The following is a 20,746-nucleotide window of genomic DNA, read 5'->3' on the forward strand; positions in this document are numbered from 1 at the left end:
TGGGCTCTGATTCAGGAAAGCTTGGCAGGATGTCTTTTAGAAGTTCTCAAGTATTCTGAAGGAGTCAGCACAAAGACTGAGCATGGAGAAGCTGAGAAGACAATGTGTTCTCAACTCTGTTCCTACATCCTTGAAAGCATGCACCCCATTTGACCTATCAGTACCACTTCCAAGGCCTTCTCAGCGGAGCACAGATGTGGGTAAGAACATGTGTACGAGGAGCAGGTTCTTCCTTATGTGGAGAACGAACTTCCAGTCAAGGGCATCATTCAATGGGGTCCATTTTTTCATTCTTTTAAGAATTTTTTATAACTTTTTTTTTAATAACTTTCCTTCATTTTCATTTGTTGAGACAGGGTCTCATGTAGCCCAGGTTGGCCTCTAACCCATTATGTAGCCAAAGCTACCTTTGAACTACTAAATTTTCTTCCATTACCAGCCTAGTGCTGGGGCTGCAGATATGGACCTGTTTCTTTTTTTAAAAAAGAAAAAAAGAAAAAAGAAAAGAAGGCTTTCTGATAGGTTTTGGGTTTGTGTGTGTGTGTGTGTGTGAGAGAGAGAGAGAGAGAGAGAGAGAGAGAGAGAGAGAAAGAAAGAGAGAAGACTGTCTGCCTTATTTCTCTTTGGTCCCTCACATCTACCAAATTTTCTATGAATATCATTGTTATGTACTATTTCAGCATCCCTACTCAAAGTTTCAGATACCAGAACACTTTTTTTAAGTTGTTTTTATTGAGTTATATATTTTTCTCTGCTCCCCTCCCCTTTTACCCCCTTCCATGGTTCCCATGCTCCCAATTTACTCAGGAGATCTTGTCTTTTTCTACTTCCCACGTAGATTAGAACCATGTATGTCTCTCTTAGGGTCTTCTTTGTAGTCTAGGTTCTCTGGAATTGTCAATTGTAGGCTGGTTTTTCTTTGCTTTATGTCTAAAAGCCACTTATGAGTGAATACATATAATATTTGTCTTTCTGGGTCTGGTCATCTCAATATGATGTTTTCTAGATCCATCCATTTGCCTGCAAATTTCAAGATGTCAATTTTTTTTTATTTTTTTATTTATTTATTTATTTTTTTTGCTGTGTAGTACCCCATTGTGTTCCTTAGCCATTCATTGGTAGAGGAACATTTAGGTTGTTTTCAGGTTCTGGCTATGACAAACAATGCTGTTATGAACATAGTTGAACACATGTCCTTGTTGTATAATTGAGCATCCTTTGGGTATTGCTGGGTATTGAGGGAGGTTGTTTCCTAATTTTCTGAGAAATTGCCGTACTGATATTCAAAACTGCACTCCCACCAGCAATGGAGGATTGTTCCCTTTACCACACATCCTCTCCACTAATAAGTTGTCATCAGTGTTTTTGATCTTGGACATTCTTACAGGTGTAAGATGAAATCTCAGAGTTGTTTTGATTTACATTTCTCTGATGTCTAAGGATTTTGAGCATTTCCTTAAGTATCTTTCAGCCATTTTAGATTCCTCTGTTAAGAGTTCTCTGTCTAGGTCTGTATCCCATTTTTTCTTGGATTATTTCTTCTTTTGCTGACCAATTTCTTGAGTTTGTATATTTTAGAGATCAGACCTCTGTCTGATGTGGGGTTGGTGAAGATCTTTTCCCATTCCGTAGGCTCCCATTTTGTCTTATTGACCGTGTCCTTTGTTTTACAGAAGCTTCTCAGTTTCAAAAAGTCCCATTTATTAATTGTTTCTCTTAGTGTCTGTCCTACTGGGTTTACAATTAGGAAGTGGTCTCCTTTGCCAATGCGTTATACAAGAACATTTTAAATTGAGGACTTGAGATTTTCAACCAGTAAAGTCTATGTAAATATTCCCAAATGGGGGGAAAAAAACTCTACAATCTGAAACACTCCTAGTCCCAGGCATTTCAGAGCAAGGTTACACAGCCTGTAATTATTGTAAATAAATAAATAAAATAATCTTTTCATTTTAATCACTAGCATCAGGTATAAAGCCTGAAGCCCAATTCAGTTAGTGATAGAAGGAACTGGGAGACTAACAAGAACAAGGACACCCGAGAACAGGACAGAGAAGTCCCAGAGGCGCCCGGGGTTCTGTTTGAGCATGCCCAGCAACGCAGCTCGTTCCATCTCCTTGAAACACTAGTTACTAGGTTCTGGAGACTGAAAAGGCTGCTCCTGGTCCTGAGAAGGATTTTGATCATCCTGAAGCTAAAATGTCCTGATTCCCTGTGCTATGCACCTTGCGGTACATGGCATCATGAGCATGAAGAACTCTTAACAGTAAGCAGTTGTTTTTCCAAGAAATTGTCTTAACAGGTGACCACCATACGTCTCCAGTATGGTCTCCATGAGAACACGGATTTTGCATGACCAGCTGACACATGTGCACAATGCCAGGTTTAAAGTGGGTGCTGGTTCACCTCTTGCTCTATAGTCACCTGGATGATTATCTAAAATGCCTTTGTCACTGCATTACTGTCCTATGAACCACGGCCACTCCACTTATCTTCTGGGTGGCTTAATCAGCATGGATAGCACTACAGTCAGGCCCCTTTGGTGTGAGCAATCTGCCTGAGGTTGCCAACCCAGTCCAGTCCCACAGACACCAGAGTCAGAGGTTAGAAACAGGGCAAAGCTGAGGCCCTCTCTTGAAGACAGCTGCAACAAAGCAATGGTGTTTTCTTTCCCCTTGTCTTACTTATTTCATCTTAAGCCCAGATCCCTTCCTACACCACAGATGGGAGGGCAGTTTCCATGTTCTTGCAAGCTAGATGGCCCATCTCACTCTGTTGCTCACATTTCTGACAAGCATTAGATGTTTTGTTCGTTGTTATTGCTGTTTTGAGACAGGGCTCACTGTATAGCCTTAGTTTACCTGAACTCTACAGACCAGCCGGCATCAAACTCAAAAGATCAGCCTGCCTCTGTCTCCCAAGTGCTGGGATTAAATTTGTACAGCACCACACTTGGCTAAGCATTAATTTTAAGGTGTACCATGTTGCCTATCATGTATGCATGTCATTTGTCCCATGGCAACCACTGCTTTGGTGACTGCAGGCTCAAACGCATCCATTCTGCTCTCTAGGGATGGACACTGACTCTGACTCCCCTCCAACATAGAACAAGGCAGTAAGAATCCTGGACCTTCCCCTCCAGGCTTGCAAAAGAACTTGGGGTTGGGGAGGGTGACACTCAGGACAGAACCTTGGGGCAAGGCTTTGGTGAAGGCATACCAATAATTCTGGGGCAGCCACAGCAGCTGAGGCGGGAGTTTCCACAGCTCTACAGCCTTGGCCATTGACAATTTCCAGCTTTCTAGTCCCTGCCTATCTCGGGTGGAAAGTGCTAGCGCTCAAGGCTTATTCAGTGTTGCTTCCTTACCACCCCTGTCAGAATAGCAAGAAAGGCATCTGTCATGGGGAAGCATAGGCTGCACAAAATGCAAACAACAAAAGCCTCCACTGTTGGGGCTAGAAAGGCGGCCCAGTGGTTAAAGCGTTTGCTGCTCTTACAAAGGGCCCAGATTCAGCTCTCAGCAGCTCACCAACACATGTAACCCCAGCTCCAGGAGCTGACACTCTCTTGTGACCTCCACAGACACTGCATGCATGTGGTGCCCAGACATACATACAGGCAAAACAATCATCACAGAAAATAAAGCTAAATCTGAAGGAGTCTCCTCTGTGAGGCCCTGTGGCCTCTTCGTGAGAACTGCACAGGAGCGTATCACACAGTGACCAACAAGCAACCCCTGGTTCTTTCTGCTCCAAGGGACCAGGCCCCTCCCAAGGAGGCCAACGGTGGAAGCGGACAACAATGGCTCAACTCTTACTTACAATCATCTGGTCCTACTACCAATGCCTATGACGTGGAACCCATATCACATGACACTCGCCACATGACCTGCCAACACCTATGGTGGTGTACGCCTGTTCAGTGAGTTCCCACAAGGTCGAACCACACTAAAGGTCACAAAACATACAGAACCTCTATGCTCACTTCATTATAGATCAGAACTTCTACAATGTGGGGGAGTGGGGGCAGGGAACAGAAGTGTTTTTAACCTGTGCTATTATAGAGGCATGTGTCCCCCAAAAGTCATTGCCAGGCTCCAGTCCCAGGGTGACCCTGAGCCACTTGCTTGTGGCAATACAAAGATAAAAGCAGGGCTTACCCAGTATTTACCTTTTCCAGGCACTACTGGCAGACAGTAAGTCTCTTAATTACTCACAGACAGTAACCCTCTTAATTCTCCAGATCAACTCTTCCCACTTCGCAGATAAGGAAACTGAAACAGATAGGAAGGCCAGCCAGCCGTTTATACTTGTACCAGGACCTCAAACAGGCCCCTGCTGGGTTGCTGGAGTGATTGAAGGATAAGAGGAATGCAAATATAACTGAGGAAGCATCCCCACCTGCTCAGCATCTAGCCACAGAGAGGCATGCGGTCACTTCCTATGCCCTACCGTCACCTTCTGTAGCTGAACGGAGGCAGCAGGGTGGATTCAGACATCAGAACACCAAGACCTAGAGAGATTACAGGGGACATGGGGCAAAACCAGAGAACTGGTCATTCATTTCCTTCAGCCACCTTGCTTAACTACTCTCTTTTCTCCAGAGTGAAGATCCTCACATGGGACCACATCACAGCCTCTCTGGAGACTCCCAGATGCTCACCTCCCAACCCTGCAAACAGTATTCTCAGGCTTGAAATTTAGGAAAAGATGGTGTTACAATCCACTCACCAATGCACAGCCAATAAGACCCCTCGGAAGATACGGAAGGCCAGTTGGTCTATGTCTGCATCCACCCCTTCTGCCCAGAGTAAATGTCCTCCTGTTCAGAAGCCCTGAATTCCCACACAGCCCTCTCTTCACAGAAAGGATTCTCTGTCATGTCTCCAACAGCAGCCTTCCTTTGCCTTGAACACCACCCTTACTAGGCCTGTCTCCTTCCTTCCTCCTCTCCAGCACCCTCTACTCTTCAGGCCCCTGCACCCAGTTCAGCTTGCTGTACATTCTCCCCTTCCTTAGGTCCCACCCATGAGCCCAAGCCACTGATCAATATTGCTGGACACCCAATGAGATGACAAACTCCACAGGAGAAGGAGGCTGAGCCTTCTTTTTGTTGACTTCCGATAATCTTGCAGTTTTACACACAAAAACCTTTCCCATAGCCTAGAAACTACAAACCAGGTGAGAAGCCAGAAGACAATAAGGAAGACTGGCAGCTTCCCGGTGTTTCTAAAAGCACCAAGACTGAACAACAAGGAAAACGTCTGGGGAACAGCAGGCTGTCTACTCTCAGGATTCAGCACTACTCATGGACGGGACTGAATCCTCATCATCACAGCCTGGGCACTTAATAGAGTCTATTACAAAGCAGTGACCAGAGGCAGGCTGACGGAGGGAGACAAGGACAGACAGACAGATAAAATCTGACATGGCTGGATCCAGTGTATGAGGCCTACACAGGTGACCAGTTCAACTTAGTCTCGTGAGAAGCTGGAGGCAGGACAGTTAGGTAAGACGTGACCACTCCCCGCAGAACCGGGGAAGCTGACACTATTCTGTTCCCTCTCTCCGGGTCTGTAAAGTAGAGCAGGCCTGTGACAACAGATACAGGTCACCTACCATTTTCTAGCAGAAATAAGAAGGAAAACGTGTGGATATGGAAGCACTCGCACAAAGCCCCTGAACACTGGGCTCCACCAGATCTAACTTGTTTTCAGGGAAGGAGTGCAGAGCCCCCAAGTTAGGGTTTTAATTTCTCCCTTCCAATCCCCTTGAAGCCAGACATCTGAGTGAGCCCTGGCCTGGCTCAGGGTCTGTGGGCCTCCAACAGCTTATCTTTGGAAAAGGATTTTCCCCTGAGGCCAGAGACTCAGGGAAGCTTTTCTTGCTTGAACTTTGACCTGTGACTAAGCACCAAGAAGTCAGAGGTTTTTGCTGTGTCACAGGAAAAAAGCCACCTAGAGGCTCCTCCTGCCAAAGCCAGGCCCATTGTCTGACTCAGCACTAAATTTAGACTTCAGGGACTGTTCAAAAAGCCCTATCTGGAAACAGGTAGAGCCTAATTGTTGAATGCATCGGTGAGAGGATGCAAAGGGGAGGGTTATCCCAGGCTGGGGACCCAGAAATTTCAATGGGGACTTTCACAGGAAGGCCTGCAGGAGAGAACAAATGCAGCCTTTATGAAGAAACTGACAAGGACTCCAGCGTTTGCCAGCCCCGGAGCAGCTGGTGGCCTGAGCGAGCAGTGACCTCTCCACACTGGCCTAGTTTGCCCAACTGCAGAACACAAATATCAACCGCATGGGCTGGTAGAGGATTGGGTTCGATGCCTGGGAATAAAGCTGGGGCATGGTTTAGTACACTGGGGTATCCTATTTCTTGCCCATGCTCGCTGCTAAGCCAGGCCCACAAGAGGAAAAAGCAGGCCAAGCTTCCAGATACCCAGCCATGCTGTTCCAAGTCTGAAAGGAGATCCTGGGACCAGATCTGTCACTTTGTATCCTTGGACTGCTAGTTTTTCTGTGTAAAATAGGAACCTGGGCAGAGTAGTCTCTAAGAGTCTTTCCAGCCATGATGCTCAAAACCTGAAGCTGCCTGGGGCTGTAGAGAACACTCAGCAGTTAAGAGCCTGGCTGCACTTTCAGAGGTCCTGAGTTCAATTCCCAGCACCCACTGGTGGCTCATGGGATCAGAAGACCTCTTGGGATGTGCAGACAGATATATAAGCAGACAAAGCATCCATAAACATAAAATAAATCATTCATATACACACACACACAAACACACACACACACACACACACACAACCAGTTGAGGTTGCTTAAAAGGAAGTGTTAAGGGCTGGAGAGATGGCTCAGCAGTTAAGAGAACTGGATGCTGTTCCGGTGGACTGGGGCTCAATTCCTAGGATACTGGCTGTTTGAGGACACCAGGTACTTATGTGGTGCACAGATATGCATGTAAAGAAAAGACCCAAACACATTAAATAAGTAAATAAATGAATAAATACTTAAAATTAAAGTCATAAAAGAAAGAGAGGTGACTTAGAAAGAATACAGATGGTTGCAACTATTGAAAAGGTCATTGCAAGGTGGTGGCGGTGCACACCTTTAATCTCAGCACTGGGAAGGCCGAGGAAGGCGGGTCTCTGTGAGTCTGAGGCCAGCCTGCTCTACAGAGTGAATTCCAGGACAGTCAGAGCTGCATTGAGAAACTCTGTCTCAAAAAAACAAAAAGGGAAAAAATAAAAGGAAAAATAAAAGGAAAGGTCATCATGTTGCTGTCAAAATAGTATAGCATTTTAACAAATTACACTTAACATTTAAAGGTTGGAATCCAGGTGGTGGTGGTGCACACCTTTAATACCAGCACTCCAGAGAGGTAGAGGTAGGTGGATCTCTGTGAATTTGAGGCCAGCCTGGTCTACAGAGTGAATTCTAGAACAGCCAAGACTATACAATGAAACCTCTCGAAAAAACAAAAATAAATAAATGACTATATAAAGGGGGTTGTCAAGATGACTCAGCAGGTATGGGCACTTGCCTCCAGAGCTGACAGCCCATATGACAGGAGGAGAAAACTGACTCCTGTGGTCTGTTCTCTGATCTCTACACACACTCACACACAGAGACTCGCACTCACACAGAAACACAAATAAAAACGCTTCTTTCCATTTTTCTGCTATCTTAGTATTGAAAAAAAAAAAAAAGACTGGATAGATTTCCACCACATGAGGAAGGTATTTTCTCAAAGATCAAAAGAAGGCAGATTCATTTGCATGTCCAGGGCCATCTTAAAGAGTCAGACGTGTATCACACCGACAGTGCAACTGAGAGAACAATACACCTATAAAAACAGACACAGGGGCTGGAGAGACAACTCTGGTTAACAGCATGGTTGTTCTTGCAGTGGACCCAGGCTCAATCCCCAGTGCCCACTTACAGCTTACCACCATCCATAACTCCACTTCCAGGGGAATCCCTCTTCTGACCTCCATGGGCCACAGGCACACTTGTGATTAAGACATATACATGTAGGCAAAAACACTCATACACATAAAATAAACCTTAAAAGAAAAAAAAACAGACATAACACACCTTTGTTTAGTGGCAAGCAGAATAGCAGCCAGGAGGTTTCTGCTTTGTCACAGAAAGCCACATAGAGGTCCCTCATGCCAATGTCAGACCCATTCCCAGGCAATTGTCCCCAATGGTGTTGCTTCTTACACAGGCAGCTCACAGGGGTTGGTTAATATGTCAACAGGATAATAGTTCTCTTATGCAATGTAGGGTTGAGCTAGCTACTGACAGTTTTTGTTTTGTTTTGTTTTAAGCCCAAGAAAAAATTTTCAAAAATAAATAAAGGGTAACTACTTCTCACAAAAACTGACCAGAGGACCAATAGGGCTTCAGTTCACTCTCCCCACATCACTATCCTGGGTAGTAGGGACTGGCTTCTCGTTAGCCATTTGTCATTTTTAAAATGGTTCACCTCAAAAGGACACCTACAAAAGGACATGGAAGAAGCAGGTGGAAGCAAGGTTTCATAAACAACAGTCTCCAGAACCAGTCAGGACTCACCCCTAATGAAGGGAAGTGAAACTGTGAGGTGGCTCTTCTCTCTCCAGGCATGGGGTTCAGGAAGGGACAACACAGACAGTTTCTTAGAAGTATCAAAGCTGAGCATAATGGCACATGTCCTGAGTTCCAGGACACCCAGCCCCCTAATTTCTCCCAAGATCCCTAGATGGCATCAACTAAATGTAACAGGTAGACCTTGTTAAGATACTTATTTAAACAAATTACCTGATAAGACAAGGAAAACTTAATGCCAGCTTGGCATGGAGATGGCTTAACAAATCCACAACAGGGTGCCCAGAATGGATCCAGGGTCCCTTCATGGATCATGCTAATATGGGTGTGACCTTTGTGGGACCAGCACTTAGCAGAGTCAAGATAGTAGACCGCAAAAAGTGCAGTAAGGACCGTGCACATACTGACAAGTGATGGAAGGGAGAGACACACAGAAAGATGAAGCTGTGACTGTATCTGTCATGATTACCCCAATCAAAGGCTGTGGGACCTCACACAAACAGGCAATACTGGAATCAGGTCCACTGAGCTTTCTTATCATGAGAGAGGTTGGGGCAAAACTAGGGTGAGTGTTGGCTGTTTTGAGACAGACCTGAGATATTTTCAAGTGAAGTGATCTGCTAGCTGGGATTTGTTTTAAAATATAAGAATCCAAGGTTGCTAGAAGAGGTCAATTCAGCTACAGGGTTGCTGCTTCTATCACCCAGTCCATTTCCAAACGCTTGAGAAGACAAAGCCTTTAAAAGGCTTCATTTGAGCTTCCCTGTCTGTCTCCCTGAGTTCCCTGCACAGCTTCCCTCCCTATCTTCCTGAGTTCCCTGTGCTCACCTCTTTGAGCTTTTGTCCTTTTCATAGGGCAGGTGATGCCTCCATAAGGACCAAAGCCTCAGGAAACCAATCCACCAAAGATTAACATCCTTCTCGCTGATGGACACCCCAGCGTCTCTCCTGAGCTTCTCTCATTCTAACCCTGTGCATGGTATGTGTCCATATGTAAGCCGAGGCTGTTGCTACTCATAAGGACAAGCTACTCTCAACAGTTCCTAGGGAGACAGTGGCCCTCACCAAGGCCCTCAGAGAACACTACTAATCCCTTTCACAGGTGAGGAAAAGGTAGTCCCAAACATTAGGTGACTGCTGGAGTCACAGAACTCAGGTTGGAAATACTAGGATGTAAACCTAAATTGCTGGGCCCTCAAGAGTACATTTGCAGGGGGGCTGGAGAGATGGCTCAGAGGTTAAGAGCACTGACTGCTCTTCCAGAGATCCTGAGTTCAATTCCCAGCCACCACATGGTGGCTCACAACCATCTGTAATGAGATCTGGTGCCCTCTTCTGGCATGCAAGCATTCATGGAAGGAATGTTGTATACATAATAAATAAATAAATCTTTAAAAAAAAAAAAGAGTACATTTGCAGCATTCAACCGCCTCTAGTCCCAGAGCCTTGCTTTCCAGTTCTAATCCCACTTACACCATTCAAACCACCTGGGCCATTCATCAAAGTCACCCACCCTCCATGATATTCTCAGAACAGAGACCACCTTCTCTGTTCTCCAGGCCAGCTCCTATCAAAGGCTCAGTAAAAACTTATTCTTGACGGACAGTAACAAGGTCTTCCCAGACTTGTCGCAGCTGAGACACCAAAGCAGTTCCCACATACATCCTTCCAAGGCCTGACTTGTGGTCCAAGGCCCAGTCCCGCTGCTTTGGTCCTGGGAAAAAGCATCTCAAAGAATAATGTTCATGAAATCTGACTTCCTTCAGTTAAGCCACACCAGGCCCAGTAAGAACACATACCTAAATTCTGACAGTTCTGCACGTGTCTAGCTCAGGAGGCATTGGAAGCTAAAAGGAGGAGAATGTTTATAGCTTGGGTTTCCCAAATGAGAGGCCCAGAGGAAATGAAAATAAGTAATACATGCTGTGTTCCAATACCATGTGTGATACTGAGGTTTCTCGTATGGATTGCTCTGAACACAGATGCTACAACAAGTTCCACAGAAAAGACTGTGATCTAATTAGTCTGGAGCCATTCTAGCAAAGCCCCAAAGCGCACTGGCCCACAATGGCTCCCAAGGGCCCAATGTTAAGAAGTTAGGCTTGCTCAAAGCAGCACTCTCCAAATGCACTGGACCACAGAGTCAGGACAAGGCAAAAACCGCATCCACATCCCATCAAGCCAGTGCTCAGGGCATGTTTCCTGGGGAAAGGCTGACCTAGGCCTTCCAAAGAACATCTTGATAGAGCTGGTACCCTGGACTCAAGATGGGAAAGCAAGCCAAGCTGAGTGGTCTAGGGAGCAGAAATGCCCAGCATACTTCAAGGCCTTTGGGATGAAGCTATTAGCTCTGCAAAAGAGGAGGAAATGAGTGCTTTACACTTGGCTGCCAGCTCTGAATTCTGCTGGGACGATATGGTTAAATTCTGGCCTCAAAGGATTCACAAGCAACTTCTGAAATTAATTTCTTGCAATCCAAAGGAGATGCCTACAACTTACCAACATGTATTTGGAGGTCTATGTGTGTAAGAAAGTAAGTGTGTATGTGCGTGTGAGTGTGTGTGCACACGCACGTATGAATGTGCATATGCGATTGTTTATTACACTTACATTTTAGAAAGAAAATGTTAGAACTGGGCCTCCACCCAGTCCCAAGTTGAGGTGGTAGGGACAGAAAGCAACCAATATGACAGCTCTTTAAAAGCTCACATATGGAACTGTTACATGGTCCTCAGAAGGCTAAGTAGATATGTGCATAGTGCAACTTACAGCAATAAGAATCCCAACAGCCAACAGGGGGAAACCACTGAGTGTCCCTAAGTGACTAACAGAGAAAGTACAGCATGTATCAAGAACAGAGTGTCATTCAACCTCTACAAGGAAATCCTGGCATATATCACATGCTATGAAGACAAATGTGTTGCTTTTTGTTGTTGCTGCTGTTGTTCTTTTTCAAGACAGGGTCTCACTTTGCATTCCTGGCTGTCCTAGAACTTTGTATGTAGTCCGGGCTGGCCTGGAACTCACAGAGCTCCGCCACCCTGTCTCCCTAGTACTGGGTTGAAAGGCATCGGCCATTACAATCAGCGCTAGAAGACAAATACTGAAGAGTTGCAGAAATGGGCTTGAGGACCTGAGTGCAGATGGTGAGCACCCGCATAAAAAAGCCAGGGGTGACCACACACAACTTTAACACCAATGCTGCAGGGAGGGATCTGGGAGAAACAAGAGGACTGTTGAGGATTTCTGGCCACCAACATAGCTGAAACCCAACAACAACAACTCTAGGTCGACAAAGGTCTTATCTACAGGGAATAACAGGACGGGGGCGGGGGGGGGGGAAGAAGGGAGAAAAGGAGGGAGGAAGGAAGGAAGGAAGACACTCAATAGCTTCCTCTGTCCTCTGCACGTGTGTGTGTGTGTGTGTGTGTACACATACATCACACACACGAGGAAGACAGATATACTGAGTTCACCTATAACAGATATCTAAATTAATTAATGTTCATGCAAACAGAAAGTAGAGTAGGTATCATGGGCAGGGGAGGGAGCAGTAGAGAGCTGCTTAATAGACACTCTTCTATAAGATGGAAATGTTCTGGAAACAGATGATGACATGGGCCTCACAACAGTCTAAAAATACTACCTGCCACTGAAATGCACACGTAAGATGCTATTTCCACATTTTATATATACATCGCCGAAGTGAAATGAAATGGCTCGGGGCAAGTCTTATGATATGTAAAGTCTTACTATAATTAAACGCACACACACACACACACACACACACCCTCAACAAATGAGTTATGATCCTTAGACCAAAATGAATGGCAGCCACCATCCTGCCCAGATGGCTGACAGGCTACACAGGACACTAAATCCCTGTTCAGGTAAAAATGCTTCTGCAGTACTTTCGTAGAATTCCACTTCAAAAACATCAACTGGGACACAACACGAAGATTTACGATCTGTTCTAGGCAAATGATGAAGAATAAAAAGGAAAAAACAACCCCATTGTCTCTACTGTAGTCCTAGCTTGTTTAATGTTCCCTGCTAAACACACCAAGCAGTCCCCCTCCAGCCAGCGAAGCAGGTCCATGCTCCTGCTCCCTGCAGCCCACAGCTTCCCAGAAAACCACTGCACAGTGCTCCTCCCACTGGGGCTGCAGAAGGCACAGGTACTTCCTATGAAGTAGGGGGAAAAATTGAGACAAAATATATCTCCTACTTCTACTTACTTTTTCAGGCAGCATATCAAACACCACTCAAGTCTAACATTAAAGCAGATTAACAGCAACCAAGGTGAAGAGCTAGAACACAATTGCCACACCTCCTGGGACTAAAAGCCACCCGGGGAGTGCTCAGAACCCCACAGGGCTGAGGAACTCCCCAGGCAGGGCCTCAACAATTGGATCTTTTGCTGTTGAACAAGGGCCAGGAAGCCAAGAAGCTCAGCCAAGGTCAAGACCAAGGGCACTTAAAAGCAGGTCCCGTGGGGGGGGGGCTCTTTCAAGGACACCTAGCTGATATTGGAGTCAGAAAAAGGAAAGACTGCTCCACACAACTCTGGAGCAGCCCCACACTGCTGGTACCTGGAGGGTGGACCTTGATGACTTCAGAAAGCAATGTCATAATGTCATACCACCAGCTTCCACCACAGACACAGTGAGAGTCTGAGACACGTTCAAAGGGTATGTCACCTCCTGGAGACTACATTGTGCTAGGGACCCACAGCCACAGAGCCAGCAACACCAACACCTGTTAGAGAGGTCACAAGGAACGGCAGCAGGCCCTCAACACTCCGTCCATTCAGGTCCCTACTGCTGCTACTGTGTGACATGGTTCACCACACTAACAAAATGCCCTTCCTTTGTCCTTACCATTGTCAAACAGCACCCTGAAGTAGTGTGTGTTTTATAATGGCTGTATTTAAGCAGAACTCTGGGGAAGGAGAATAGGACCTGAAATAGCATATTGAGACAAATACTGAGAAGCAGGCAGGGCTCACTGGCCCATTTGACTCAGCTTCCCAACAGGTCTGCTGACGGTGTGGTTGATAAGAGGCCTATTGGGAAAGGCATGCGCTGCTAAAATTGTCCAAGTGTGCCATCATTCAGCAAAATTAATTAATTAATTAATTAATAAGGAATAGGCTCTACATCATCGTAAAATTTCCATAAAAACTCCCAACTGCAAGTATTACAAAAGAAAACTTTAAAAAAAAATCACTTTTGCGAATTTTAAAGTTATCTTTAAGTTCAGAAGTCTCCCCAGTTCCAAACAGCCACCCCCGCCTGCCAAACACCTGACTGCTAAGATCTACCCAAGCGGAGTAGAAGCCCTTGCCAACTTGTGGCAAGCAAAGGGATGGTGACACAGGGCTCAGTTTCCCAGAACAGCAGTGACGGAGAGCGGAACTGGAGTCTCACGGGGACATCCAGGCCTTGTTCAGAGTGTGACTGCTGGGAAAGACGGAAGAGAAGAGGAGAGACGTTGACCAGGCTAGAGGATCTGTGTAACTTTTTTTTTTGAGATTTCTTCATGTTCTTGTTCATCATCCTTCCTGGGTTAGGTGCCAGGGGATTAAAGAGGGCACAGCAGGTCAGGTGACAGGGATGGAGGAAGCTAACCTGAGTGCTAGCTAGCATCCTAGAGATCCTGGCTATGGCCCAGAATATAGAGCTCTCTGGGGGAAGGATGGATGGACAGGCACCATGGATGAACCAAACGAGAAACTCCAGGCCACCTAATACTAGGGGTACAAATATTTGGGACTCTACAAGTTCAGTTGACCACCAGCTTTTCCAGCACCATTATTGCCTGAGATGACTTAAAACGGGAAGAAATGTGTTTAGAAAAGCTAACTGCCCTGCTCAGGCAGGGCTTGACCACCAACAGCCCACTCTAGCAATGACTTAGTCTTTCCGTTTTACTAAGGATGGTGTCAGGCATAATGTTTATATCTTTACAATATTCCTCTTGTTCACTTCCCTTGGAGAAATTGCTTCTTTAAAAACTGCCTTGTACTGGAACAAACCACTCTCACAGGGACAAAGCAAAACCAACCTTAGCCTTCTAACTTTGGCCACAGTCGCTCTGCCTCAAATGGGTGCATGGCATACAGTCAAGACAATTAGAATCCTTCCAGAAGATTTTTTTCTGCCTGGGTTGACTGGATAGAGCTGTCTTCCTTCTCTAGCCAGGACCAGTGAACATAAAGCCCATGAGACCTGAGGCTACATTTCAGGCCTATGGAAAAGGACTGAGGTATCAACTGTTCCTCATACAAAGTTTTAGAATGTAGCTATAGGTCACTCAGCACTGGGGTAATGGTCTGAAACATATATGTTTAGGTGATTCCACCATTATATAACCATCCTGGAATTTACTTATAGAAATGTCACTAAATAATATAATCTTATGAGACCACTGTCAGACATGTTGCCTTAAGAAATGTCATTATGAATGTATTATACTTCAGTAAGTTGTCCTTTTGGCTTAAGATGGCTTGAGCCAAGTTTTCATGGTACCCTAAAGAAAAGAGATCTAACTACAACCTGTCCCCATTTAGAAACTACGACAACAGTGTTCAGGTTCCTCTGTCACATCTCTTCAAATAGCGCAACTTTGGAAGTCAATGAGGACTGGAGTTTATACTTCTGCTTCTTCCCCATCCCCGTGGCAGAGTGACTGAGCAAAAATACCTTGTGTCCAAAGGCAGGAGAAAACAAAAGGCCCAGGTAAGCATCACAAAACAACACATAGCCCACACCTGGCAACACAAAGCCACCCCATTAGTCTCTGGAAAAGCCTGGCAGGGTTACTCCTTTTTCAATGAAGAGCAAGAGAAGAAAAAAAAGGGGAGGGAATCTAGGTCAGAAGGTCTAGGAATGAGGACTTCCACTAGCTTGAAAACAGCTTGGGCGACAGAGGAACACCCTATAAAAACAGAAAAGGCCTAAGAGAGACATATATGAATCCGCCTAGGAAAGGGAAAAAAAGACAAGATCTTCTGAGTAAATTGAGAGCATGGAGGTTGGGGGAAGGAGACAGAAGGGTGGAAGGGGAGTGGGGAAAAATGTATAACACATTCCTATCCAAACAAATAAATAAGGATTTAATTTTTTTAAAAAAAAAAAAGTCTTCAGCCTCACCTTCTATAATACCTGTATTGAACAACCAAACCTCTCACTGGACCCAGGACCACAGTTCCCTGAGACCTCCTTACCCCACATCCATTCAGAGCCAATGGCAATTCTCCCTGTCCCAGTTCCTACTCTCTGCAGCCTGGAAACAAACGGTCCTTCTCTGCATTCCAACTTCCCCTTCAGGGAGTTGGAGAGATGGCTTGGTGTTTAAGAGCACTTGTGGCTCTTGCAGAGGACCCTGGTTCAAGTTCCAGCATCCACTTGGCAGCTCACAACACTTTGTAACTCAAGTTCCAGGGACGCTGACTCTCTTCTCACCTAAGCAGGTCCCAGGCGCACACATCATGCACATATAAAATGTTGAACAAATACACATAAAATAAAATAAAAATCTTAAAAAAACACAACAAAAACAGGTGAGTTCCCTTTCAGCTCCAGCTCAACTACCAGTCCCTGCTCCAATTCTTCCTCCGCTTCTTCAGCAGATAATCCTACGCCATTCTCTTCACGTTGGTGACAGCAAGTCAACTACTCTCTAGGAAATACAGAAGCTGGCAGAGGGCAAAGACAAGACAACTCTAGGCACATGGGTGGAGAACCAGCAGGCAGTCAATTTCTGCCTTCTAAGAGAAGCCTGGCACAGAAGAGAGTATTGGGGGAAAGTAGATAGTTAGGACACACTCTATAAACGAGCAGAAAGTCTACTCTTGAATCTGCCACTCAATAGATCCATCTCCCATCAATGTCCTATTGCCCAAAAAAGGCATCAAGATACATGGACACACCCCTGCCTGCCTGCAGTCCGGCCCACCAAGCCAAGCCCCAGAGCTGAAGACATAGTGCCCCCTGAGGACTGAGGCAGGCAGCAGGGCACCCTGGACCCCATCGTGTAGATGAAGACACTGAGGCTGAGCACAGAAGCAGAACTCAAGTATCTTTGTGAGAGAAATCACATCACGCTACCATCAAATTCATGAGAGAAACACAAAACAGGTGACCAAATGCAACTCTAATACAATAAAAGACATGGAGACTCTAGTCACCCAGTAAGGGGCATTCTCGCCTCTTCAATGTCACCAGCTGGGGCAAATCCATGTGTACGCAAGATATCAGAATTCTTCACGACCAATAGTCTCCTGAAAAGGTAGCGGGAAGGCATGGTCAGCTAACAGCTAGCCACCTAAACGAGAAATAAGAGGGAGGCTCCTGGTGTCTGTCACCTCCCTGCCCTCTGATCTTCCTGATATTTGACACCTGGCCCTGGGAAATCAATGTAGGGAAGATTAAGACTCTACTCCACAACACTGGGTTTGTCTCAAGTCACTGAGATGGAAATGATGACACAACATGCTGAACATCAGCCCCAGAAGAGAAGCCCCTGCCACACCAACCTAATCCTGAGTTTCTCTGATCACAGTATTACAAAGACACACAGATACTCACTGACTACACACCATGTCACCTTGTTCACAGAAGGATCAAAAAGGTCTTGTCATATAAAGTGCTATACTAATTTCTACTAGACTATTAAATAACCTCCTTGACAATTGTTTTTCTAAGGATTTCATGACCCTTTTTGAAGCAAGAGAATTCTCAAGTGTGGGGAAACGGATCAAAAAAAAATTTCAGCCCTAAGGACAAATCTCAACCTTAAGGTATCCCATTCCTTGGAGGTCAAGAGCTCCTTAGAGGGAAGACCAGAGAAGCACTTAACTGCCAGGAGCGGGTGTAAGTAAAGAGTGGCCTTCTGGTCACTAGTTCCTCTAGTCCTAGAGCTGATGCACACTCACCCCTGTGAGGACTTCTTGGATGCCCTCTAATTTCTATGTTTCTTCAGAAAGACTTCCTGAAACAGATCTTTCAAAAACTTCCTTCCTTCTTTTTTTCTTTCTTCTTTTTCGAGACAAGGTTCTTTGGAGCCTGTCCTGGCACTAGTTCTGTAGACCAGGCTGGCCTCGAACTCACAGAGATCCACCTGCCTCTGCCTCCCGAGTGCTGGGTGTGTGCCACCACTGCCCAGTGTCAAACTTCCTTCTTAAAAATTAAATAGAAGCAATTAGAAAAGTCACTCCGATCAGGGCATTTATCCTCTCAGTTGCATTTGACAGGCCCTTCTGAAACTTCAAAGGGCTATCCAAAGAGACTACTGACTGTGCCCAGGAACTCCAATAAACCATACTTGCTGAGACAGAATGCAAGTCTGAGGAAAGAGTGCCAAAGCCTGACGGGGAAATGGCAGGGGAACCAGTGAAATGCAGTTATGTGGTTGGCATTTCAGCCTTTTTGTATGTCAGTTTCCTTCAGCCGGAGAGAGTAGGGTTGAGATGGCCCATGGAGATGATCACTGCTACCAGGGACACCACATAAAATCACTCCCTGTCTAAAACAGATCCATAAACGGGTATCCTCAACATCTGGTCCTCAAATTCCAGCTCTTCATTCACTATTCTTTACATATATGTCTTTACTGATTATTATTGTATTGGTTCACTTAAAATGAGGGCAAGACCTACACAAGGTACACTTGCTGTTTCCAGGCTCTGAGTATGTTTTTAAAAGCAACAAGACAATTCAAAACTCTTGGCATTCAATCTTTCCTGAGCATTTTAACGACTGCAAGCCATTTTTGTCTCCGGCAAATCTGGGATAATAGATAGTTCACACGCTGTTAACAGTGATTAAATGTGATAAGGCAAAGTTCCTGCCACAACACACACCATGCATGCCAGCCCTCATCCTTTGCACCGTGTTCTTCCTTGTCTAAGAGGCTGGCTTCCATTCTCTCCAGCTCAGTCAGGACAAGTCTACCACTAGGAACAAACGCCCAGCAGTACCCCTCCCCCAACACACACTTCCAAATCAGTCACTTTCAAGAGCAAGAACACAGGGGTTCCAAAGGGCAACACTCAAAGGAATCAGTCACCAGTGCTCCTCCACCGGGAACTCAGAACTCTCAGGGAAAGAACCGAGCCACAGCAATCACTACTAAGATTTTCCCATGGTGCAATGCAACTTCCTCAACTTTTCCGGGCCCACAATTTCCAGAGAAACCGAGGGAAGGCGTTGTGCATAATTCACAGTAAATCTGGGCAAGCTAAGAGACTGAGATCCAGCAGCGAGAAGGAAACAGATAGGGTCACAAAGTGAAAAGGCACGAGTGATCCTAAAATGGGGTGGTAGGGAATCAAAACTTAGGCTTTCTGCCCCTGGCCTATATAACCTATTGCTGACTGCAACCTCTGGCTCCCAGAGGGCTAGCCACTGGTGAGGAGCTTAGAAAAGGGGCTGACCGACATCCTTCGGTGGTGTCCTCCGCCCTCCGCTCTGCCACAGGACCTGGTGGCCTCCGGGGGACTCTGCAGCAGTAGCAACCAGGAGAGGGAAAACAAGGCTTTCGGCGAGGGGTTATTGTTCCTAGAGACCCGCAGGACAGGGGTATGATGTGTGAATTCGGGTCCAGGCATCGGTCCCTTTCCCCAGGTACTCTAAGAAAGAAGGTGTCACCCGCGCCATACAGGTAGAGCAATAGCCCCCCGCCCCATTCGCCCCTTGTGAGCTGCAGAGAGAAGGGGTGGCCGGCGGGCAGGAGGGGCCGCGGGACTGCCACTCACCCGCGCCCTCTGCGGACTGCGGCGGCCCGACGACGCCGTTCAGGTAGAGAATGGGCAGCAGGTGAGGCTGCGTCTTCTCCAGCGCAGCACGCAGGTCCTGGAAGTGATCCTGCTCCTTGGCCAGGAGCAGCTGGAGCAATAGCTCCGCCTTGGCGCCTCCAGCCTCCTCGTCCAGCTGCCGCCGCTCGCCCGGGCTCAGCGCCCCGGCGGCCTCCAGCAGCCCGAGCACGGTCTCCACCTCGGTCATGGCCTGGGCCAGGCTCTGCTGACACTGAGCGAGCAGCTCCCTGCGCTGCGGCTCCATGGTGGCGGCCCGCGCCGCGCCGCCCCGCCCCGCCCCGCCGGACGGCGCCGGGACTCCCTGAGGCCGGCGGGCTGCACGCCGAGCTGGGCGGCAGCCTAGCGTACCGGGAGCCGCGAGGCGGCGGGGCCCATGGGCTGGGGCCTGCGAGCCTTGGGCCCAGAAGATCGGGCCGCTCTCAGAGGCCGCCTCCCGGGCTCCGGGGCGCAGCCATGTTGGCGGCGGCGGCGACGGCGGCGGGACTGGAAGAGGAGGAGGAGACGGAGGAGGAGAAGGAGGAGGCGGAGGTGGGGACGGCCGGGGCGCGTCCCGAGGCCTTGCAGCAGCCAAGCATGCCCCCTCCCGCTCCACCTCCGTGCCCACCGCCCCACTGCACACTGCGTTCGCCACGGAGCGGGGGTGGGGGCGGGGGTGGAAATCGCCAGGCGCCCGACGGCTCCTGCCGGGCTCACCCAGGCTCTCACGCCGGGGCAGCACAACCGTGGCCCGCCCCTCTGGCTTCTCTCCTCCCTGGCCCGCCTTTGGCCTGGAGGAGGTGGCAGGCAACTAAAGCGGTGGCAGGAGAGGAAGGGTCCCGCCCCTTCCCCACCCGCCCGTAGCCCCTAAACTGTTGGGAAAAAACAACTCCCACCCGGTTCACATATTGCCCCTAATCCAGGGTCTCCTGAGAATTTCAAAATAAACCGAAGACACAATGGAGCCCCTCCCCCCACTAAACTTAGATGTCTCCCATTTAAGACCTCTCCAGAATCGGGCCCCATTCCAAGATTTTCTTAGAAAATCTCCCAATAAAATCCCCCATCCTGCCCCACAGTTAATAGCATCCTGCTCACCTGTATCTAAGCGTCACAGTCAAAGGCAATTGGATGTTTGCAGGAGTGGGGCGTGCGTAAATAGCTTTTACTATGAGCTTCTGGAGATTTCTGGCACATGCTCACCCCCTTGGTGTCACCCCAAGATTGAAGCAAACTACAGGGTTACCTTACTTCCCCTGATGATTTCAGCCACAGACAGCCCTCTGTACACTACTACTTACCCTTGACTAGATCCAAAGCAATTACCCCCAGTAGCAGCCACAGTGCTGGTGTGTCTGCA

General features: G+C 47.1%; 1 protein-coding gene across 4 annotated transcripts in view; it reads right to left on the bottom strand.

Annotated features, from left to right (window-relative positions):
• The window catches only part of Dlg5 (discs large MAGUK scaffold protein 5), a 136,120-nt gene extending 116,048 nt beyond the window's left edge, over window positions 1-20,072 (bottom strand). Inside the window, exon 1 of one of the 4 annotated variants that reach the window (XM_087911944.1) lies at window positions 19,351-19,691. In XM_087911944.1, the coding sequence (XP_087768070.1) occupies window positions 19,351-19,654 (304 nt within the window). In that variant the 5' untranslated portion in view covers window positions 19,655-19,691. Of the gene's footprint in view, window positions 1-19,350 lie in introns of all 4 variants that reach the window. The other 3 variants (XM_048426457.3, XM_048426458.3, XM_048426459.3) reach the window with 3 other exon arrangements.
• Window positions 20,073-20,746: the final 674 nt, after the last annotated feature.

Source organism: Myodes glareolus, chromosome 12, assembly GCF_982192425.1.
Source record: "Myodes glareolus chromosome 12, mMyoGla1.1, whole genome shotgun sequence".
NCBI lineage: Eukaryota > Metazoa > Chordata > Mammalia > Rodentia > Cricetidae > Myodes > Myodes glareolus.